General features: G+C 33.0%; 1 protein-coding gene across 1 annotated transcript in view; it reads right to left on the reverse strand.

The window, feature by feature from the left end:
- LOC138314793 (reversion-inducing cysteine-rich protein with Kazal motifs-like) overlaps positions 1-25,698 on the reverse strand; it is an 87,801-nt gene extending 62,103 nt beyond the window's left edge. Inside the window, exons 1-3 of the mRNA XM_069255339.1 lie at positions 25,528-25,698; positions 25,044-25,099; positions 4,875-4,964 (exon numbers count right to left, since the gene is read on the reverse strand). Coding sequence (XP_069111440.1) covers positions 4,875-4,964; positions 25,044-25,099; positions 25,528-25,582 — 201 coding nt within the window. The 5' untranslated portion in view covers positions 25,583-25,698. The remainder of the gene's footprint in view (positions 1-4,874; positions 4,965-25,043; positions 25,100-25,527) is intronic.
- Between the last annotated feature and the right edge of the window lie 292 nt (positions 25,699-25,990).

A 25,990-nucleotide genomic window follows, 5' to 3' on the forward strand; every position in this document is an offset into this window, starting at 1 on the left:
TTTGCAAACTGTTCTTTCAGAATGATCATGAGAAAAGAGATATTTAAATGCCATTTTTTTATATAAAATTTCATTTTGGTGTTTAAATTGCAACACAGCTAAACACGTACAACCTTGATTGAAAAAGGAAAGACATTATGTAAAGTACAAAAAACCAAACATTATTAAATTTTCAACTTTTTATAAATAGTAAATTAACTCAATAACAAAAAGTATTATGAAGCACATTTTAGCTCGATTGATTCTAAAGTCCCATCTGTGTATCTTTGAAGTTATTTTCTCTTTTTAACCATGTTGTATTTCACTAACTTCACCTTCATCAAACTTTTGAAAAATGAAATTCTATAAGTGGAATAAAACCAGGTCTATAGGATATGTAGGTGTTGTTGTGGAGGAAAACAGTCTGCCATTTACATATTATCAGTAGAGCTGCCTTGTACACATAAATAGCCTGGTGATATACTAGTTATCTTAGTTAATCACACCAGGCCCAGAACACTCTCCCATACCAATAGGCCTGTAGGACCCAAGATAATAAATTCACTAGCTTACTATTTAATGTTGAATATTGGTTGTGAATTACTATTAGTTGATTTTTGGGTATGAATTACAGTTTGTTGAATATTGGTTGTGAATTACTGTTGGTTGAATTTTTGGTGTGAATTACTGTTGGTTGAATTTTGGGTGTGAATTACTGTTGATTGATTTTTGGGTGTGAATTACTGTTGGTTGATTTTTGGGTGTGAATTACTGTTGGTTGATTTTTGGGTGTTAATTATTGTTGGTTGGTTTTTGGGTGTGAATTACTGTTGGTTGGATTTAAGGGTGTGAATTACCGTTGGTTGAATTCCGGGTGTGAATTACTGTTGGTTAGATTTTGGGTGTGAATTACTGTTGGTTGAATTTTGGGTGTGACTTGTACATTGAAGATTTAAGAACTGTACTGATATGCTAAACACCTTAAGAAAATAATGTAATGGTCAAGTAATGGACTGTAACTGGACCCAGATTTCCAATATTCTACCATTTTAGACCTCCACAAGTAGACCATGTATGTTAGATTTGATTGGTTTATTAACCTATTAACAGCCAGAGTACCAGGAGCAAAACCACAGTACCTATGGCAACTGATTCACATGGGAGTCAAATTCATGACCCAGAGGTGGAGCGTTTGTGGTAATATGTCCAGACATATCTAAACAACTGAATTCAAACTTTCAACAAATAGTTCACTTGATCAAGGTCACTAAGTGGTTAAAGCATTCGACATTTCACCACTGACACTTCACCTCTTCAGGTTGATCAAATGTTTTAAAAAGGTGTCCCGACCTTCTAGCATGAGCCTCCTCCAGCCTCTGGATCATGGTGACCAAGTAGTTAAGATGTTCTAACATGCTAGCAACTGGCACCTTGATGGAGTTGAGGTAGGCTGATTGTCTGTAGTTTTATCCTCGATAACTCATACTTTTCTATGGCATTTAAAGATTCCAATTTATAAAAGAAATGGGAACCATGATCAGTTATATAGCTATAATCCTGCAGGCACAGTAAACGTCCATTTTCAAACCAAAGAGAACAACTTCTCCTGCTAATGCTGTTAACTCTTTTGCTTAGAAAGCTCATTTGTACCATAAATGTTTGTCAAGGGTACTGACACTGTTAAAGTTATTTTTCCTCAAAATTGACAAAGAAAAGTAAAGAGCTTTAGCACTGCCATACCATGTGGGTTCCTTATAACTACAGTGCGATCGGTGAGAGCATGCTTCCCTTCTCAGTCAACAAGAGTGATTACTACAATATATGTTAGTAAACACTATTTGTCTAATAGGTTATTACACTGGCTAGAACTACCATCTTAGTTACAGAAATTTGTTAACTTAATATTCAATGCAGGAAATCGTAGCTTTCAGGAATGTTTCTCTAAGTTAAGGAACTTTTAAGCAACTTTATAACACTTTCTTAAAGAGCAAGTTGATGTTTAAAGAATTTTTTAAGTAAAGGAATATAAATAAAACTAAGTTCAGACACACCAGCCATCATCAGGAGTAAAATGGACACATGTCATGTCGACATGCCAAAACTAACCAGCTGTATGAACTTCCTGTTAGGACAGGGCCGAGCAGCTAATGGCAGGGACACCAAGTACAACTTTGGCGTTCTTAATGACCCAATAAGTAGGCTTTATCTGAACATCTCTGAATTCCTGATGCCTTCTATAAGTCACCAGAATTTTCAGTGCATATACCCATTTAAAATATATAAAAATCACTTTCTGAAATGAATCTGCACATACATGTTTGAAAAAATCTAAATCATCACATCAACACCTACAGATTTTCCATTCCTTAATATTTTGTTATGTTCATATTAGAAGCTAAAGAAAAAATTTAATGAAATTAAAACTTAAATTAAATTTTGTACATTAGGAACAATTTATGATTAGCATTTCACAGCAACTGCATAGAAGTAAAAACAACCAGACTGAATCCAAATAAAAGTTAAAATTCTTTCTAGGTTCTGAAAATCAGGGAACTTGTAGAAGACATCTGTAAATACTTTCTAGTTGATTCTTGATCAAATTCACATTACCCTGCTGGAATGTCGGTTAACTGTCAAAGATAGCTACATATCAGACAAACTATACTCAATAACATTTCACGATTCTCATCAATATATAAACACTTTATACACTTTTTTTTTTTTGCACAACAAAAAAGACGACTCATGAATCTCTCCAAAACATACCGTTTTGTTGATACAGAAAATCACACGGGTTGATGCCGCTATTTGAGAACTTCAACAAGCCTAAAGTCAATAGGTACATATACAGGAAACATATTCCTGTTCTCTGTGAATTCTTTAAGCCTGCTAACATATCACTTTTCATATATTTCTCCTCAGACAGTTATGATAAGATCAAAACCAAACCTGTGAATATTTTAAATAAGATGTTTACTGAAATTTTAAATAATTTATGTAAAATGTTACTGATACTGAATTCCACTTATATATTTTTCTAAACAGTCTTGAAATCATTTCATTCCCACAAATGTTATTTTGGTAATTATAATAGGAAGTCTGGAAGAATTCTCTAATGAAAAACATTAGTGTCACATGGTGTTTTCCAATAAGACTGCAATAATAATTAAAGCACAATTTCTTGATCTACATATTACAGAACATAATTTATCACAACATCTACAGAAAGAATATAACTCTTAAGATCATAAATAATTATCAGATTCATTTCCTGATTCTTATCTGAAACATATCTACATCTATTACTGCTGAATCAGACTCCAGATTGATTCAAAGATAAACAAACCAAAATTTAATTTCAAAAAGAGAACATGTCAAATTTTCCTTGTTTTACATGAACCGAAAATTACTGAACACAAATTTCTTTTTCGGCAAAAATTTATTGCTTTCTAAACAAGAAGAACCTGCCATATTTTCCTTGCTATACATGAAGTTCAAATTACTTAATATCTATATCTTATTGGGAAAAAAATCTGCTTCCATTCCCCGAATTACTGAGCTACTACTATACATAAATATATAGGCGTAAAGTTTCAGCTATGTTATTAACAGGCTGGAATGTTAATTGGAATGACTGTGGGATGTTCCTATAGAAACACTTTCCTCTTAACATCATAACCCTGTTACCATGTATCTCTAAATTGTGAAAATTAATTTTCACTAACAACAAGGGTGGGCCTGTATTTATCCTATAGAGGCAGCATGCTCCATCACTATCTCAAATACATGTATACCTTAGTCTACAGTCGGCTATAATAGATTCTTTTCATGATATATCATTCCTGGTCGTAGCACCATTTTATAAAAGATATCAAAATCATGGTAACTTGTCAGCACATTATTATGTTATTATAGAAACACAAATTTGATTTCTTTGAAATTAGTAGGAACCTTTCCAACAACAAGCAGAATTAAAAGACATTTCTAGAAATAATGAAGATTGAAATTCACTCCCTGAATGAGATTTATACAACAGACATAATAGTTTGTGCAGTTTGTAAATAATACATTTCTTTTTAATTGATAATGCTACACGTGTACTCATTAAAATAATTACCATAGAAAGTCATCCATTTAATTATACTCCACTAATTAGAATAATTCAACATTAAAGTTCTAAATATTGAATAATATTGCCATACTTATAAGAATATTCAAAGAGAAAGTTTTGCATTTTAAATGATTATTCTGCATCTATTAAAATATTTCACAGAGAAATTTTTCAATTTTAATTCCTAACGCTACAATCATTTAACAATTTGATAATAAAAGTCTTTCATTCACAGTGGAAGTACATCACTGTGAAACTAATTGATGTAACGAACGTTTATGACCAAAATTCAAGGCACAAATATTGTTTACTGAAACCTGTTAGAACCACTGAACCAATTTCATGCATTTAAGAAATTGATTATAAACAGTTATGTAAGGTGTAAATATTGTTATGATAAATATGGCCCTTGTAATGTCTGTAATGTGGGATCAAGCTTTCACACTATGATACTAATTTAATTCATTCAACCCTGGAGACACATTTAGGCTCTTCTAAATCAAAGACTGGACCAGTCTATTATGAAATTTCAGGGGTGAATGACTTAAACTTTGACAGAAATCTCAAAGTTAATGAATATAGATATCAAAAAGACTTCTTTTTTAAGAATTTAGATCTTGTAAATGGGTCGAGTTAGAGTGGAGGGGATACATTTTTGGTGCGAAGGAAGTAAAGATGCAATTTGGCAGTGAGGGTCTAAAAGGAATCCGGAAGACAGGATATTTATTTTGAGACATATTATCAAAGAAAAAGAAGGATTTGAACACCCCAAAGTTGTACATACCTGTTGTGGTGGACAGAACTCGCCCACAAGGACCAGGCTCTTCAGCTGGGCTAGCTCATTCTCGTTATGTTCACTATTGGGGTTAATCAGCTGGAAAAGAAGAAACAAACTTATCTAAACTTTGCTGTCAACATTAATTTAGACCTAATTTATCTATCAATAATCATCATTCAAATTTAATCGTGTTCTAAATGTACAAATAAACTAAATTTGAATCTTATGTTAAAAGTTGTCCAGATCTAGCAAAATACATTTAAATTTTGATGAAAATATATTTTATTTGGTAAAGATTTCAAAAGTTCATAATACAAGATTCATAATATGAAAAACACATATTTTTTTAAAAGTAAACAACCCATACAAATTTATAAAACAAAGCTCTATTTATTGTTTGACAATATAACCTGAACATAAGTTAAAATGAAACTTGATAAGATCGCATATGTACTTAATAATTTAGGCTTTCAATTATTAATGTATGAAATTATGTACAATAAAAAGTATTCTTAAACTTAAAGGGTATTTTTTCTTTTTTTTCTACAACAGCTATTTTCACATAGACCTATATAAAGCTATTTTGACACAAAAAAATTTCAACAGATATATGATGACTACATACACAAAAATGTCTATATTACTAGGGGATTCAGACTGTTATTAGTTAAGACTTCAAAATTGAAATAACTTTCCTTTAATGATTCAGGGTAAATAATGTGATCAATGATGTTCCAGTAATATTACATTCTGACTGCCAGAGTCACTACGTTCCGAGAGGACGACACAACACAGGCTCATTGGTCAACTCCATAGGGGATATTAATCAAACATGTCATCACAATCTTATCCAACTTTTTCAATATGACGCGCAATTTTAAGACTTTGGATTTCCGAGAACAATGTTATCCTCCTTTTTCAATATGTCGGGGTATCGTAAAGGCTTTGGCCAGCCTTTGATGATAACACAGTGCGAGAGGGATAATCCTACGCTCCCTTTGTAGGAGCCTACCTAGAGGGTACACCTGAACAGGTAATGTACCTGTAGCTTTGATATTGACGAGAAATCTACTGCTGTAAGAATCATTTCTGACAAACAAATTACCTTTATCAGTCTCAAATTACAAATTCCAAAATTAATCTCCTATCAAGTTTCTAATAAAGCCATCTTTAATACTTCCTATGTAATGGACAATAGAATGAGGAAGATGTAACCACATCTCATTAGTGATTACGTTCAATTTCACGTATTAAATTTCAGCTGCCTTAATCAACATTTACAGCAACAGGCAACTTGGATGACTAATATCGAAGCTTTGGGTAGTTGATGGGTGGGGCCAGGTCATGAGCTGAGAAGATACAGGGTATTATCTGTAATCATTGAACGGGTAGCATCTGTTGTGATGGTCAAGATTTTGAAGATAATAAATTTTCTCTCATCAAATATCCAATATGTGCATGATACTAGTTTGTAGTCATTTAAAACAATCATGATCACTTTCTCTAGTACATAATCAGCTTAAGTGATCATTCCTTTGGTTACATGATAAACATCTTAATGATTCAAAGAGGAATCAAAGACAGATAGACAAAGAGGAAACAAAAGACAGATAGACAAAGAGGAACCAAAAGACAGATAGACAAAAAGGAACCAAAGACAGTTAGACAAAGAGGAAACAAAAGACAGATAGACAAAAAGGAACCATAGACGGTTAGACAAAAACCAAAGACAGATAGACAAAGAGGAAACAAAAGACAGTTAGACAAAGAGGAACAAAAGACAGATAGACAAAGAGGAACCAAAAGACAGATAGACAAAAAGGAACCAAAGACAGTTAGACAAAGAGGAAACAAAAGACAGATAGACAAAAAGGAACCATAGACAGTTAGACAAAAACCAAAGACAGATAGACAAAGAGGAAACAAATGACAGTTAGACAAAGAGGAAACAAAAGACAGATAGACAAAGAGGAACCAAAAAACAGATAGACAAAGAGGAACCAAAAGACAGATAGACAAAGAGGAAACAAAAGACAGATAGACAAAGAGGAACCAAAAGACAGATAGACAAAGAGAAACCAAAAGACAGATAGACAAAGAGGAACCAAAAGACAGATAGACAAAGAGGAACAAAAGACAGATAGACAAAAAGGAACAAAAAAAACAGATTGACAAAGAGGAACCAAAGACAGATAGACAAAGAGGAACCAAAGACAGTTAGACAAAAACCAAAGACAGATAGACAAAGAGGAAACAAGACAGATAGACAAAGAGGAACCAAAAAACAGATAGACAAAGAGGAACCAAAAAACAGTTAGACAAAGAGGAACCAAAAGACAGATAGACAAAGAGGAACCAAAGACAGATAGACAAAGAGCAATCAAAAGACAGATAGACAAAGAGCAATCAAAAAACAGACAAAGAGCAATCAAAAGACAGATAGACAAAGAGAAACCAAAAGACAGATAGACAAAGAGAAACCAAAAGACAGTTAGACAAAGAGCAATCAAAGACAGATTTACAAAGAGCAATCAAAGACTGATAGACAAAGAGGACCAAAAAAGAAACAGAAAGACAAAGAGAAACCAAAAGACAGATAGACAAAGAGGAACCAAAAGACAGATAGACAAAGAGGAACCAAAAGACAGATAGAAGACATAGAGGTATGAAAAACTGATAGACAAAGAGCAATAAGACAAAGAGGAACCAAAAGACAGACGGATGATGGAAAATTGAAATGTCTGTTGAACAGAAAGTAGAAGGAAACTAATAGGAGAGAGAAACACACCAAAGATGAATTACAATTTCTGGTTTTGTTTGACAGAATGATAAGAGGATGGTGAACAGACATGGATAAATATCCTGAAAGGATACACAAAATACAAAGGTTTTGTGTATTCCATGACAGACATCTCAAGGAGGGCTGTCTCACATCCTAAGATCATACAACAGTAGCTTACAGAAGCTCACAACTCAGGTGAGCAAAAACAATCCCAGTTGAGCTATCTCCACTCAGAATAAATGTTGTTCTTTGGTGGATTTCAATGCAGAACACCAGGTACAATTTAGAGATAAATACAGGGCTACATTTCACGCCATACCATCAACTCTGGGCCATCTGGCTAGGGGGAAACTGTGACAGACCTATACCTACACAATCATCTTTATGTACCCAGATGCTGGTTTTTCTACCAGGCAGGTGGTGGATTTTCCCTAAATGGCCCCCACAGCCCCTTAAAATCCCCCTCCCTTGTTGGACTCATGCACACAAGTAGGCATCTGTTCATTGTCGAAATCACCTGAAGGAAATTGCGTTCTGCCTCTCTTGCAATTTATTGTTCGTTTTTCCTTTAAAATGTATGTACCCATAAGCTTAAATTCAAATGTAAGCCAGGAGAGCCAGAGTAAACGTATAACCACTCGAAAAAAATTTAACTTATGAACATATAGCACTTGTTATCATTTCCAATAAGTCTTGTACATGATGTATCTGGCTAGTTGAAATGTTTTAAAGCAAGAGGGAGTAAAAACTATTACATTTATAAATACTTGGCATAGGAACAAGACAGTGACGCCTAAATTATAGTGGGAAAGATGACTTTCGAACAGGATGATATAAGTCAGAGATTGGGAAACTAACAAATAAACTGGGCAGGGCTTGAAGAAGGAAATAACTTTTCAATTTCAAAGATATTTTTGTAGTCGACAGAAAGACTCACATCATTATCGAAATGAATGAATTTTACTCTTCCCACGATATCACAAAATATTCAAAATATCAATTTATTTGATGTATTCTTAAAGGTCGTCTACATGTACATATGTGTATAGGAAATCAAGTTTTCAAATCAGGACCTGCCAAACTAACATTTTACACATAAGAACATGTTATATCCCCCTTCTGAAAACACTTCATCCCCCGTAAGGCGCGATTTATTTATAGATAGCGCACCAGTCATGTAATATTCTCTAATTGAATCAACATTCTAAAAAAAATGGAACATATGCTAATTTTATTCAGATTTCCTCTTGGTGTATATAGCATTTTTAAATGTGTGTGTGTAAGTGTATAGCTGTATAAATTTCAATGGTATTGTCTTTAGCATCATATGATTAAACAATTTACACTTCATATCCAAGAGGAAATCCAATACGTAACTCTTATCTTTTTACAGCACAGAGATATTTTTAATTTTTCATGACGTCATCAACGTCAAAATATCATCATATTAGATCAAAAGCAGCTATAAAAATTCATATTTGCATGGAGATTCACACAATGACATATGAATAATACAAAAACCAGTCAAACATTGAAAAAGGTGATCCAAAACTCCACTTTAGCGGGTACAATGATTTGATACAATCATGACTCAACCAATACTAATCCTCACATGTGCCGTTGTCAGCATTGACTGGTACGAATCAGGAGATAGCACAAAAAACCCACAGGAGATAGCACAAAAAACCCACCAACTACATTAGCAGGTCAATATTTGTTTACAATAAGCCAAACCACCAATATTGAAATTTCATGAAATGTTCAAAAAACAATGTTTGAATAAAATCAAATGAAATAAAGAAACATTTTAAGGTCGGTTGACACAGTGGCTGAATCATTCAACATAATTTTAACCAAGGATTTGATTCTGTCTGTGGTGGCTGAGTGGGACAGTTGCCATAAAATGACTGCTGGCTGGTGGTTTTTCTCTGGGTACTCCAGCTTTCCTCCCACATGTACACATGGCACATCCTTAAATGATCATGACCCTTTCTGTTTTAAAATAGGATGTTAAAATAACCAAACCAAACATATTCATAATCAAAAAGTGGACCGTCCTCTGTCAATAACCATATACTAGTGTTGTTATCATTATTGTCAAGAGAAGTTAACAGTACACTATAGGCCTATAATCAACCAAAATCAACAAGGCTGATTTTACTTTATTGAAACAATTTGCTCTAAAGTTCTTGTAAAAAATACACAGTTAACATGGAAACAAAGAAACTAGGTTGCATTCCATCTGGTATCATTATCACTTCTAACAATCTACTGGTTTTTTGTATCTACTGATATCGGACAACTGTCTGAAACACCCTCAGATAACTCAGAGAAACCCTGCCAGACATCCGTACACATAGCTGTATAATCATCTCTCCAACTTCTGTGACATCACAACATACGATGACATCATCACATTGTGTGCTGATGAAAACCAGTTTCAAATTCTTACAAATGATACCAATGTAATTTTTAGTTAAGATACATAAATCTTATAGATAAAATGTCATCGCTTGATGGTTTTGATAAAACTAACAGAGACGCAGTTTTCTGATACCATTAGTTTTACATGAGCTTGGCAGTAACACAAGTTGATAGGGAAACTTGGTAAAAAAAGCAGTCATCTTAAGTCGACACAAAACATATATTCTATATTTCCACAAAGTCTGATAAGAACTTTTCACATAACCTTGTACTTGTCTTATCAACTAAATTGCAAAGATAAACAGATCATCTACAACTGGTATAGGTTAATGAAGCCGACTCTTCCTGATATCATACGACTGAAACCACATGCGGTGAAGGAAATACCCCATGTTCAGAGCATCTCGAAAATTTCTAGTGAAGATTATTATTTATTACCAAAACATTGATACTTATATGCCAATTACAGAAAGGAAAATTCCATGAACAAATTATGAATATGATAGCTCGGAGTCAACAGGACCATATTTAAAATTTCAATTCATCTACATTTCACTTAAAGTGTACTTGAAAAAACTGTAAAATCTTAATAAAAACCAACAAAATACAGTATATATTTTGAATAAATGAGCAATGTGAAAGTGTATAGATTAAAGCTACAGAGTATTTCAAATGAACAATGCTCACAGAGTTTTACATTTAACCAATCAGAGAGTTTTACGTTTAACCAATCAGAGAGTTTTACGTTTAACCAATCACAGAGTTTTACATACCAATCACAGAGTTTTACATTTAACCAATCACAGAGCAAATCACACATTCAGTGGTATTTATATCCAATCACATGCACAGTAACATGGCATTTTGACCAATCACATACATTGTAAGAAACATATTTAGCCAATTAGATACAGGTTAACATTTATATACAGATATACAGATATACCTTTGACCAATGCCATGCATACATAAAAAAAAAACCATTCAGATAACAGACTTTGTTCCACTCATCAGATGCATTAACTAGGTAAATAAGGCTAAATGTTAATGATTTTACTCATCAATCCCACCTAGGTCACAGAGTACATTCAAATATAGATTCAATAACAAAATTAAATGTATGCACATCTTTCATTTAAATTTAATTTTGCAAATGTATGTATGTGGCAAGTACAATTTCCATAAGTTTAAGTTTACCCTCCGAACTAGTGCATTACAACACATATACAAAACGTTTTGTTAATGATTAGTACACGTCGCTGATGAATCTATCATGTATATAGGAATTGTGAGTAGAGTTTATACCACATAATATGAAGAACGGCATAAAAAATGTACAATCTCATTATACAAAATGTACAACATTCCGATACAATATCCTGAAGTGCAACAAGTCTCATTTTAAAATTCTATTTTTAGACACTTTCATGCATACAGTTATCAAAAAATCTTTGATCAATAATTCAAGGCTGCTTTCACTAAAAATTTATCAATATAAAAAGTCAACACAAGCTTACATAGGATGAAAAAGGATTAGCCTAAATCTCTAATATATTTTTGCCTTTTCAATTAATTTTTTCCAGTACCAATCAAAATATGAATTAAAATGTTATTTATCAGATGACAGATTCTAACTGTGTACATATGGCTCGTGTTTTGTTCGTGACCATTCACCACAGTATAAGCCTGTAAAGCCCTTATAACTCGCCTCTGCCAATTATTTGTTCATAAATGTACCTTTCTTCTACCATGAAAATCCTATGTATTGTATGTGAAGGCCAATTTCAACTCCTAGTGTTCGATCTGATGGGAGTGAATGAAATATAGAATTTTGCTTGTCCGTGTGTTAAAACCGTGGGTTACTAAGGCCGTTTAATGCGTTAGGACCGACTACTTCGCCTCCAAATCATTACAGTGTGTGGTATATTGATCATCAGTGTGTGTCTGCGACAGGCTGTCAAGCTTTAGCTCTCTCTATCGCCCATGTCATCTGCCGTGGGTTCAAAATGCATAAGACCTCACAGGCATGAACAGTCTACCATTGTTTTCTATATAAACTTCTTTTGTGCTTCACGGATTTGTATTAATATACAAACTGCATGAATGAACAAAATAAATAAAACTGGTATTAGACTGCTTTACAATCTCTCCCACATTCACCCACGTTCAAATCGAACCAATCACTGAATGATTCTAATGATAGCTTCAGTGTTCAAATACTGCTTTCAATTCACAACAGTATAGTCACACAAATTTCATCATGAAGACCAGGATTGTATAATGTTCTAGAAAATACAAGTTGCTGAAATCTAATGAAAATTTACATAAGCCAGGATGCATATAATTGACATAATAGATGTGAGAGCAATAGGAAGTGCCCTGACAGGAATCAAATCCTTGAGGTTTCTGATCACATAACAATTATTCTAAACAAGAGCATGTGCCATATATCAGCAGAGTGAGAGCTAGAATTTGACTTTTTTGATAATTACAAAAATCAATATTTCATTTCAACACTTTCTCTAAAGACAAAGGTAAAGCTTTCATATATATCTGAAAGTAGATTACAAGCAAGATAAACATTCCAAATCATTTTAATGTTAAATTTCAATGCAGACATATAATCTTTAAAATGTGAGTTTGACTTGGGTTTTAATTCTGATAATGTACGCTCATTCATCAAGTCTGGTCCAATTACATTTACAGGTTAAGAGCATTAATGTCAAAAAACTAATGTTGAACCGACAACAATGAAACAGCATTTACAACTGGTGACAAAAACATGGAAATTCTAAAGGTGAAAACATATCTCAGTGGGTTCTCCGCTGGCTGCTAACGGGGTTGATAGGTACATAAACCCACTTTTTATGTATGACAACGTGCACGTAATGTCACCTTTATAACAATCTGTACAATAACTATCAGGAAATTAAATACAATTCCAAATAACTTCTTCTCATGACTCCACAGCAATGGTTCTATAATGAGTTGCACGCATGGACACAGGTGCTACAATGGTGTCACTTTTAGAAATTTCTGTCACACCTAAAAGATGCAATGCAGCTATCAAGTCTTCCATGTAGACATATATTTATATTTTGGTTTGTAAGCGTTTACTTACAGCTTATGGCCTTTTAAAGACATGCCAATGATTTAATTATAGTACTACTTCTCTGAGAAAAATCGTCAAACTATGACAAGTGTCTTGCTGTGCATAGAATAAGAGTGCTAGTGTTATATATAGAGATCACGATTAGCCTCAGCAGCCTAAATGTATATGGCTAGTGCACCTTAACCACTTCACCTGACCATTACCCAGAGGTGTCCGAATGCCCCATAAGGGTTGTTATGGAGACACAATGGTAGAAGACAAGCCAACAAATGTTTCTATAAATCATGTGCTTCTGCATCTCTTCATCAACCAATCAATTTAGTACTGATCTGGACAACTGGATATCGACCAATCAGATTCTTTAATTTTGGACGGCGGTTGAGAAGATGCAAGGATAAAATGTAGCTGCCAAACAGGGGCTCGAACCAGTACCTCAGAACACAAGTTTAATGCTTGAGTTGAGCCGATGATCGACCCAGTCCAGTCCCGCTCCACTATGTTCCTCTTGTTGTCACCATAACATAACCATGTATAACTTACTATAATTGCTCTGATTATTTTGTAAATTCACTGTATTACTCATATATGGCTAGGTTTCTTTCGACATTATGTTTCATTTAATTTTTTAGATGGTCGTAACTAATGGAGACTGACAAAATCAGTGTAAAAAGACAAAATATGAACTCCATATGAATTCAATTCAATAGAAAATATCCAGGACACCTACACATATTGAGTCATCCAGTCAGAATCCTAACACTGTGTGTTTTAATTAACGGCAATTTAATAGTCGCCACGACTCCATTGTCAATGTATGAGATGAAAAATAATGAACATATATAGATCTATATATTTCCTCGCATCCAACTGACCTGTCTATCTGTCTTGTATCGACCCATCAAATAGGTTTATATCGTGTTTCATGGGCGTGTCGCAATGTCTGCACGTCAGACCATCATAAATACATGTATCAGAGGGGATGAACACTAGCCACATGAAATCATTATAAAAATTTTTTTTATAAAAACTGACAATGATCATATAACCCATTATTTATCCTGACATAAGACATGATTCTGCTATAATTAATTAAGGTTTTTTTCTTTATTATGTATAAATATTAGCAAACTCAAGTTACAAAGGATAATTTCCCATTACAAGTTCCTAAGACACAAAATTTGAACCAATACCACAAACAGAATTTTCAGTTGAACAAAAGTGTTTTTAAATTTTCAAATTTGTAATAAAGATTTAGATTAACTTAAAGACTTGGACAACGGTTATATCCCCATAGGAAAATCATTTCATTTCATAATGTTTTTGAAACTCTATAGCAGTTATAAGAACATTTTACATTCTGTAAAATAAATAAAAAAGAACAACAGATATATTACTCAATCAACATAGCCTTGTAATTGGTGTATGCATGTTTATGCAGTCTTGGTTCTATTTTTAGACTAAGGCTTTCTCTCTAATTGCTATTATGTCCCTTCAGGCTATTTTAAATATAAAATATCAAAGCTTCCAAAATTGAATTTTAGATTGGCTTTGCTAACAAATCTCTAAATTTTATTTTACAGATTTATGATTTAGTATGCAACCAACTCCCTCAAATTTCTTTCACAGATTTATAAATCACAGATAGAATCTAGGATGCATACTACTGTATATCTGAAAATCTCTGAACTACTATCTGATCAATGCAAATATTGATTCTAAAATAAGGACTTATCACAAAAATCAGCTTTACCACAAATCAATATTCTCAGATTTTCAGATATAATTCTCATCAATTACATAATCTTGTTTTCATAATATGATATTGTGCAGAAAAAGCTAGGAAAATAATTAAATTCCCTATGTCATTTATAAACCGTTAAAATCAATAAGAGAATTAATAAATGTATCTGACAATTACAACCGCTAACTTCATCCTGTATTAGAAATATTCAGCTTGATACAAGAAATCCATTGTTTTTTGTTTCTGATAAAATAAATTACCAATCATTACCAAGGAAACAAAATCAATTGTCATTTTATATTCATCGGTAACTTTTTATTTTACAAGATTCTAATCGTTACACAAAATGCAATAACACCAAGAGCTGCTCTGGTTGCGTAATTGCAATAGTTTTCCTGGAATATCCAGAACATAGTCAAACCCCAGCTGCTAATTGCCATACATACTATTGTAGGCTAATTATTCAATATTTTCTGAAGTCTAGGAATGAAATTTGAGGCATGGTGGCACAGTGGTTAAGGTGTCTAATACATTCTTTACAAGCTTAACTCACAATAGCAGGTATATGTATACATATAGGCAATTCATTTATGATATTTGAGGCAGAACATTAAGTTACAAATTTTGAAGAGTCTAGGAGTAGGTACAAAGAGATATAGAGGGTTCTTAAAGTTTTGATGAGGCCCACCGAAAGAGCATGAGTCAAGACTTACATTAATTATCTAGTGATCATGAGTACCGTATTGTAAATCACAACTTGTTTCATAATTTTCACAAAAATAAATCAAGCTTATATATATAAATATTGATTTGGGGATTTTTACAAGAACTGTGGCCTTCTCAACATGACCAGCTAAATCCTAGCATGTTTTGTTAATAAGATGTAATCTAAACACATGAACACTTTGGAACACATATTATCTAATCTAATCAGAGTTACCAGGCACAGTAATATGGCTACTATTTACCATGGTAACATCTGGCACATATCTGGTAAAAAATTTCTAAATTAAATCCAATTTAGTCAATTTACTGGGACTACACGATAGCTGAATTTCACTAATGATAGCCCTATTGGTTTTCTCACCATTCCACTCATCGTTTATGTATCAAAACGACCATGAGCTGGAAACATCCATAACCTTCTGTTTAATTGTATATTGTAAACCATTTATTTGGAAACTTTGACCTCCAAATCAAAGTCATTACACCTGCTATTGACTAAAAGACAGTTACTTAAACAGAAATGTTATGAAAAGGCCTTGTACCTGGTAGGTGGGGTTGTCATTGAGTTCAGTACGGTATGTTAGGCTAATGTCATGTCACATAGTCAATACAGTCAATTTTGTTCATGCGAAATAGAAAAACTATCTGGCCTAATGACCACAGATAGATGGGATACAGACATGTTTCAGGGCCGTATAAAAAAATCAATCTCTTTACTCAAGGAACAGTAGAATCATATGCAGCAGACTGCAACCGAAATATCAGTGGCACAAACCAAATCAATACCAGCCTTCATCAGCCTCCTCTTAGGAATCAAACAAGAATGAAAGATGTTCTCTCTGAGGAAACATCCGATACAAGTCTGAAATTGTGGTGAATTAATATTAATCACCTTAATAGCCAAAATAAATCTGCATTACGTGTGGTCATAGTGAAATTTTCACCGTGCTATAAAATGTCAACTACGGCACTTTTATAGACAACTTCTTGTGCAATGCATTAACATATATATTACACACTTTGATGCACAATATTGCATTGTTTTTATTCTTATTGTTTGTCTTATTTCAGGAAAAAAAATAATATCAATATGATCTATAGTATTTCAATTTTCAAAATTTGTCTTCTTTTAGAGGAAATAAAGATAAAAATAATTTGAGGGTTATAATAAAAGTCACCTTAACTGCTCAGCCATTGTTGTCTTAGAGGTAGAATGTTTATGTTTTGATATGCTGTCTGGATTTATGTCCTATTATGATCAGCTACAGGTCATTTAAGACTGGCCTCCCACATGTGCAATGGCTGAATGTTTGTGTGTTTTGGGAGGCTGAGGTATAAATTCATGACGTGTTTGACTTTCCTTGTAAAATTGGAACTCTTGTGTTTATTAGTGCTATCTCACCATTTAGCATACCTCTGAAGACTCCACCAACACACCAGTATGTACCCCATCTAGTCACAGAAGCAGAGAATACCACTTTTATAGACTATGGTTCAAATTCCATGGCCAGAGAACGGAACCTAGAACCTACCTCTCAGGAGTGAGCACTCGCCTGGAAGTGTTAGGAAAAAGAGAAAAGATACATTCCCAAAATATAGTCTCCGTTTCTGATCATACAATGGGGAAGCAGGTACAATTATAACACCCTTACTGCAGGACCCTGTTGGAGGGCAAGTGCACAAACTGGTAATAGAATGTACACCTTAACCACTCATCCACAGGGCTTTATCAAGTAGCAGAATATCATCGGATATTCTCCATAATACTCAGTCATACAAATATCATCGGATATTTTCCATAATACTCAGTCATACAAGTAGATTCTAGTAAAACTATACAACTTGAAGTAATGGGGCTATGAAATATAATGGCATCGCTGTAAAGATTTTTCAAATATTATGCTATGTACACATATGGTGATGTTTACTGAATACCATCCAAACCCTTGACTAGTTCAATCTATACCTTCTCTTGTTGACTCTGCCCTTTGTTGAAACAATATATGCAAAGCCAAATAAGAGTTATATATCAATATTCATTATTTTAATCTTACTTCTATATATGGAAACAGGAAAGGTCTTTTCAGAATATATTATCATGATCATTTCAACTACCTTTCTCCCAATCATTTGATACAAAAATATTAGAGAATTTCATAACTTATATATTTACAATATTTGAAGAGCTCTCATAGAAGTACATAATGATACAAGATAAAAACCAATATCTATCTATTTCGAAGTGTGAAATCTATTGGTAACACCAGTGTAAAACCTTATGTTGACCCAGCCATCTGTCACCACGATCCTTGACATCATGGTCATAAAGAAGCTTGACACTCTAGAATCATTATGATTTATGTTACGACAACAATAAAATAATACACTTCAAAATGGCAAGATTGGAAATGAGAAAACAAAATCTTAAGAAACAAATTTAACCACCCGAAGATTTTTTTTTCGCCTTATTTTCAATATCTTAATAAAACAGATGTGGCAGATTTTTGGAAAAATAATAAGAAAATCAACAACTTCCATTTATCATCTTAGCAATTGATTGACAATGTGGGCCTCTAAACTTGATGAACCGTCATTACTTTATAGTCAGTATGACTCTTTTTAAACAATTAAGGAAAAATGTCTGAATGACCCAAAGATCATAGGTCAACGATGGCTAACAGATTCACATACATCAAAGTTATAATTATAAGTCAGATGCTACCATACCTTCACTTTAAAATGTTAAAGGGGAGACACGTCATATACAATAGCAATGGTACCTTCTATCCCCGCCTGGCAATCAGTTCAGGGTCACAGGTAGGGGTGTGATTCCCATTGTATTTGAAAGAAATAGAATCTGCTATCACAAGGCGACAAAACACATTCTGCAGTCTCCCAAAACAAACAGCATACAGAAGAGGTCCATGACCAATGCATACAAAACTATCAGATCTATTAGTTTTTGTCTCCATCTCACACTGACCCTGTTAATAGGATGATAAACTAATCAATTCATACCATATTCAATTTCACAACTTAAGAATCACGATCATTTCATTAGAGATTTATTATTACTCTCTTTATTTCCTCCAAAAAAAATTGACATTGAACTCTCATGTCAGATAACTAGCCTTTTAATTTTCTTGACATAAAGACAAGTAATTAACTTGTTTACATAATAATTAACATGTATACATAATATTCAGCAATCATCAAAACCCTGCTGAATTTAGTCACATACATTTCCTTTATCTAGCTAAACCACATAACGAGAATTTAATTAAATTCTTATCAAAAGTTGATCACCATAAAAATGAGAAGCAGTTTTATGTTTTTCAGACCCAGTGGAGGAAACGGAGCTTGTGATGCTATCTAGGTAATGACGTTTCACTTCCATTGGCCGAGATTCGTATCTCGTGATTATACAAGAAAGCAGCAACGCTGATCCACCCTGATCAGTCAGTGTCAACACAGAGACTGCCTGTATCCAGCATGCTTAACCATCTCCAAATATTTCCTAGGCGTGTTACCTAATGGTAGTGGCACATGATCGTCATTGAGCTGCATGAAAAATGCCAATTAAAAGTTGACTTATCTTACAGCCCGGCAAAGCGCACATCTTTTATGTCAATTAGATAGAACATCATTACAAACGGTTCGTGTGCGGTGGTGACAGCCAAATGCCAACCATTTATGGCGTAGAGTCTCCGGATCTGTCCACATTCATGTTTATCTCTCCTATAGCTCATTAACAGTGGTGTCACATTGCATGACATGTATATTCTGTATATAAACATTTTTTGTTCTTTTTTAATTCTTTTTTATTTGGTTGTTGGTTGTATATCTATATATAATTAATTCCATTTTTTAACTCTGTCCATCATGTTGGCTCTTTTTTAACAACATATGCAATTTGCAGATGAACTGATATATGAAATATACCACATAAAGTGAACATGTGCTGACTCCAGAAAATTTGAGATAAATCAATCGGTTTTCTTTAATTATGAAGCACCCATCACATTTTATAAATAACATTCACACAGAAATTGAATTTAAATTGTACACAAATTTCCATACATCTGCACCTCTTACAGTTCAAAACATTATTGATATTTCAAACAAGAAAACAGTTCTTAACCTTTTATAGGAAAATATAGTTGTAATGCTGAAACCCTATTGGACACATCGAAAACAACTATTCCATGTAAACACTTATTTAGATTATTTATAAATAGAATATGATATTTGTAAAACATTGATTGAATTTCAAGAGCCCTATAATGTTTATTGATTGTTTTTTACAACTGAAGAGATCCATTCATGTATGTATTTGTATGCACTAAAATGTCCGCATCTGCACAGAGAGTTTTGCTTTAACTCATAAAAAAAGTTTAATTGCATCACAACATTACAATGTTGGCACCAGTATGACTGAATGGAGTAACCGGTTCACCTGATGAACTTGGTAATGGCTTGTGTATGGTACTATTCTCATAAAATGCATGCAAAACAAATGTTTAACACATATGAAACTTTTTATCACTTGTTAATTACGATGATAACCCACTTCAGTGTTGTAAAACAATACTGGATAACATGTTGAAAAGCAACTTAAGGAGTCATGTTATACTACATGGTTTACAGCATATATATGTTTTTTTATATTTTTATCAAATTTATCTCCCATTTAAATTTAAATGGGAGCTCAACTGCAAAAATAAATTAAGTGTTTAATTATGGCCCAAATTTACTAAAGAATTAAAAAAATGTTTTTAGTAAAAAAATAAAAATGTCGAATTTTATAATCATATTACCTCCCTTGACCATTTCAACTGCTTTAGAGTTTTCATGGTTTTTAATTCTTATGAAGGGAAATTAATATAATTTTAAAGTGTTTATAAAACCTAGCCAAATCTACAGCATATGTTATTCAAAAAATACCATATCCATTCCTTTAAACATACCTAATGTTAATCAATATTACAATACATTTTTTTTCCCCATAAAACATAACTAATTTTGATATAATATATAACAGAAGACGTCCTAGAAGCTTACATGTTACCACTACATATCAATGAGTAGACTTTAATGTATGAAGATATGATATATATATATACAGTATCTGCAGGAACATCTGCATAATAATTAGCTTACAACCTGTTTCAAGTTTGTTTTCACTTTTCACCCTGCGGTAAGGATACAATGGGCAAAATCCTTTCCTTCTGCTACAAATAGCCAAATAGCCAAAGCATTCAACTCCTCAAGGCCACAATCATTCGTTTAATGCAGATACAGCAACCTGCTTTTAATGTATGTTAATTAATGTTGTAATTTGCATGATTTTCAAAAACCAAACCCAGCTCAGCCAAAAGTTGTTTACATGTATCACCAGTTACATAGCTTTCGTTTTGGATTATTTTTGATCATATTCACATAAAATGTGAATATACTAAGAAGTCACAGTCATATTTGAACTATAGGACAGGCCTAGTTTAGAAGTGGAGATCTAGAAGCCCTCAATATTAAGGCGAATCTGTCAACAGTCTAGATCTGTCTTCAGCAAGTGCACCATATATGGTAATAGATTCATTAGGTTTCCAACTCATAATTATAACCCTAGGTCGAGGGTTTTAATGGCAGCTATACATACAGAAACACATATATATATGTTTCTGATATATTTTATCAAAATGCATACATCCATAGCCACTCAATTCATTCAATTTCTACCTAAATTAGTAGAATGTACCTTTAACGAAAGTACTTATCATTGTATTTATAAAAGAATATCTCTAAACCAAATAAGGACATAGCAAATATGAGTATAATGCTTCGATTGAAAATGAGAAAATAATTTATGGAGAAATTTTGTTTTTCAGATTCATGAAATCCTGTGACGCTAAATACGCCATAGCTGTCATTGTAACCATTCATTATCATAAGTGACTACCCTTATCTCATAAAACTTTACACTTTGTGTTTCTGGTTCATAAAGCTCAGTTTATAGGTCCCGGCTATTGTAGCCCCCATAGACTCAGGTATAGGGCCTGAATGGTGATCATAGGAGCTACTTTTTGCATACCACCGACGAGAACAAAAATATTACCTGGGCAAAAAAATGCATACATAAATGAGTGTCGGTGGGATGTTCTGGTTTAAATGGGGCTACTGAAAATCTACCAAGCCGAAAATTGTTTTATCAGCTGTCTATGTGCATCGTGAAATGGGAGTATAGGACAATATAGCTTACGTACTCCATTAGAGGAGGCTTTTAGCTACTACTGTGTATGTGTTATCTCCATGATGAATTGTCATTAACTATAAAAAGGGAAAATCTGTTTAGGTATTAAATTAAATGGAGGATAACATATCTATAATAGCATGGTACATGTAAACATTAAATATAATTGATTCCTTACAAAAAGTTATCTCCAGAAAGTTTTATGATAAATATCAATGAAAATATCCTTTCATATAATCATGTGTACAGTAAAATGACAGATTTTTTTACAAACTGTATGTTATACATTTAATATTGTCTTCAGATGCTACAATTACATATAGGTGATGAAAAAACAACTTTATGAAAACCCAAACAGATGCTTAATATCCCAAGGAATGTTTTAATACAGTATAGTATATTTATAATAATAAATTCTATGAATTTAACTGTTTTTCTGAACTTTCAAAAAATGATGTAGTATAAAACAATTATTTTTTAAACTGCTAAAGCTTTAAAGCATCTGTAAAAACTCAAATTGTATATAATTCACATCAAAACATTTGTATTGTCCTGTTTTACGTAGTAAAATGATAGCTCAAAAAATCTCTGCACTATTTTCTTACATACAGGCCTTTCCTTAATGGATTTCGTCTATGCAGCATGGTCCCATTCCAATATATATATCATATAAAAACAATATTGTGGTACGTGCTCCATGTTATAATTCTGCTGATCCTGTAGCTATGTTCATTACAAATTCTAGCTCACTCTACCATCTGGCTATAAACTATAAGTCTATTAAAGCATCGACTCGATATTAATATTTTTACAATCCCCCACTTAGGCAGGTTTTATCGGTTGATAAATTTCATGAACTGACATCAACTGACTGGGGTAGGAGCGAAGTACTTGTCTATGTACTCTTATGGAAAAGATTTTAGCATATTTGATAAAAATATACTTAGGAATAAATTTAAAAGTTAGAAATGCTGAGTCTAGCTCTCAAGTATATGTACAAGGAGCTTGAGGTAGCCACCAGCTTCTACAAGACATTCCAATCATACTGCCATTTCTTTCATTACAGTTACATTGACTGACATCATTTGATAATGATTTTACCTACAATCAAGTCTATATAGGTAGTTCATATGAAATATCATAAAATTACTGTGATAATACTTATATTTTATGTCTGGACCAAAATAACTCCAAGATTTCAGACACGTTGATTACATCAAAAGTTAAACAATGTAAACATTATTCCAAATGTATGTATTGTTTTAAGATAATATTTTGTTTTATACAACAACGTTGAACAATGCATATATCATAATTTCAAATGTATACAATGTATGTGCTTTAGAACATATGTACTTTTGGTATTAAGAATAATTTTACAGGTTTAATTCATATTTATCATGACAAATTGGACATAAACTAAGATTGAGGTACCTAATTTAGTATGCATATAACATATTGTATATGTATTACAAACACATAGTGTATCACCTCTACAATTCAATACTAAAATTTTCCTTTTAAACAGGTGTTCTGTGAAGTCTTTAGAAAAAAAGTAATGAATTAAAGTCAGTCAATGTACACTGAATGTTAAGGTTCAGATAAAGAGACACAGAAGTGCATATCATTTTTGGTCGTCACACAAAGCTTATTAATTAAATTAATGAAAATTAATTCAGTACAAGGTGCAAATATTAAGCTCTACACAGGTAGACTATAGGCTTGAAGTGACATATATATTAATGATTTATGGTGTGGAGTCTAAATTCATTTCAGTATATATACAGGCATGACAGTGACTGTAAGGAAACAGAATTTAATGGCCAGGTCTGTACTCAGAAAATATGTGCATATCTAATTAAATCATCCACGGCAGTGACAGGACCGTAGGCCTGTTTTCTATTGTTAATTATAACGGGACTGTTCACTCCTTTACTCAGCCATACTGTTCATATGTAGGTAAAATTAAACCGGCAAATTCCAAATTTAAAACAAATGTTCCTTTTTTGTACATGTAGTCCAACAAATTGTGAAATTAATTCAAAACTAGCAAGGGTGATCCCAATATTTCTAGGTCTGAAGACCAGTCCATTAATTCCAGAGCCTATATGACATTTGTGATTATCCCAAAACATTGTGAATTTATGATAAGGAATCAGAGAAAAAGCAAATATCTAAAAAAAAGACTAAAATAGATTCCTTTAATTACTGTTTAACCCCTGCAGGTCCAAATATGACACTATTTGTATAACCTAATGGTGATAATAGTAATTATATAACCCATCCCTGAAATTATTTTATCTTTGCTAGGTATGTGGCATCATAGTGAACTGATGATTCCGGAATTTTATGGAAATGTATCCCTGACTCTAATGGATCAAACGAATGAAATATCTATGTAATACCTACTGGACCCTATTGGTATAGTATCCATACAGTGATAATAGAGCCTGGTCAGTTCTAACTAAAGTAATGAATTGATAGAAAATGTATCCTACTCTTGAATAGCAGTATATACCTGTTTAGATTACTGAATGAATTTGAAGGATATGAATGAACCCCCTTTAAAGAGAATCTTGTCAAGATATATATCTAAAACTGCAATTTCACATCTCATAGACCACACAGGACTTTGGGAACAATTCTGTTGATATCCTGCATTTCTTATTGATTTTTCAAATGAACACCATTTAGAGTAGAGAGACATCAGGCTATACATTATCTTCCTTCTAACACCTGTATTATCTCTTTATTTTATTACATAATCGTGATAAACCCAATGTGGGTACATTACCATGTATTAATATAGAAAGGAATATAATACACCCAGTGTTTATTATAAATGATAATAATTGTTTCTATAATTTAACTTAACAAAATTAATTACATAGCAAAATCCCTAAAAGATTTTATTTCTGTTTACTCTTATTTTGTCAACCTCAAATTAAACTGAAAATTGCCTTACTGTAATAGGCCACAATTTTCTTGACAATTAGTAAATTAACTTTGACCCATATCATGATCTGAATATTGTCTGACATGTTCTATTGGGAAGTTTTATTTACTGAGGTGAAGTGTATTATAAAGTAAATATTGTGACAGTATATCGACCTTCTCCTTGATGGTCAGTAATGATCACTTACCCGTGAACAGGCATTTCGGCAAGCATCATCAGTCGCTTTACTGCAGCACAGGGATGCTGGAAAAAATACCAGAAAATTAACTTAATTGGAGCTTTAATTGGAAAAGATCGTGGTAATCTCTAAAACAGCCTCAAGTCGAATCTGCAGCAAAATAGTAAAGAGAGGCACTACACACAAGTAAAATGACATTGGACTTTAAAGCTCAACTCAAGTATTCCAATACACACGCACGGTCAAAACAGCACGGTTGAAATTTGTGTTAACAAGCACCGAATAATTTGTCATGAATCATATACGGGGCATTAGGTGGTGGGGATTCTTTGAGTATCTTCATCGATACATTTGTTCGAAACCAAAAACAGAATCGTTCGAAACTCGATAACAAATTTCAGTCTATGGCCGACTCTACGTTAATAGTATGTAGCTTGACATACATACGAGTATAACACACATTCATTGCCGACTGACAGACAAAAATACTTACCAAATGTTTCTCCATGAAATATGAAAGACAATAAAACCACAATATGTAAAATCATGTTGGTAGAGTTCTCCTTCCGTACTCCAGTGAATTCATGATTGTGAATATAAACTAATGCATGTATTCCTTCGCTACACACACACACGTTCTGGCAGAGCGACCAGGGAAATCTTTAACGCACACAATGGGCTGTTCCTTTCACCTCCCCATGTAAATGTTAACATATTTTTTTATCGCCGGTGTTATACTTTCATTTATTTACTGCAGTTTTAATTACCTATTGTTTTATATATATGCTAAGATATTAAATAACACTAAATATAATGTGCTTAATTGTCGTTTGAAAATACGTGCGTGTGATAAAATAAGTTAAATGTTCCGCTTTATCGACGGGGTTTAACGCGTTTATTGGAACACTAAGTCAATTAAACAAAAATAAGTCTCTGAATGGAGAAGTGGGAGGGAC

The sequence above is a fragment of the Argopecten irradians genome, chromosome 2 (assembly GCF_041381155.1).
Source record: "Argopecten irradians isolate NY chromosome 2, Ai_NY, whole genome shotgun sequence".
NCBI classification, from domain to species: domain Eukaryota; kingdom Metazoa; phylum Mollusca; class Bivalvia; order Pectinida; family Pectinidae; genus Argopecten; species Argopecten irradians.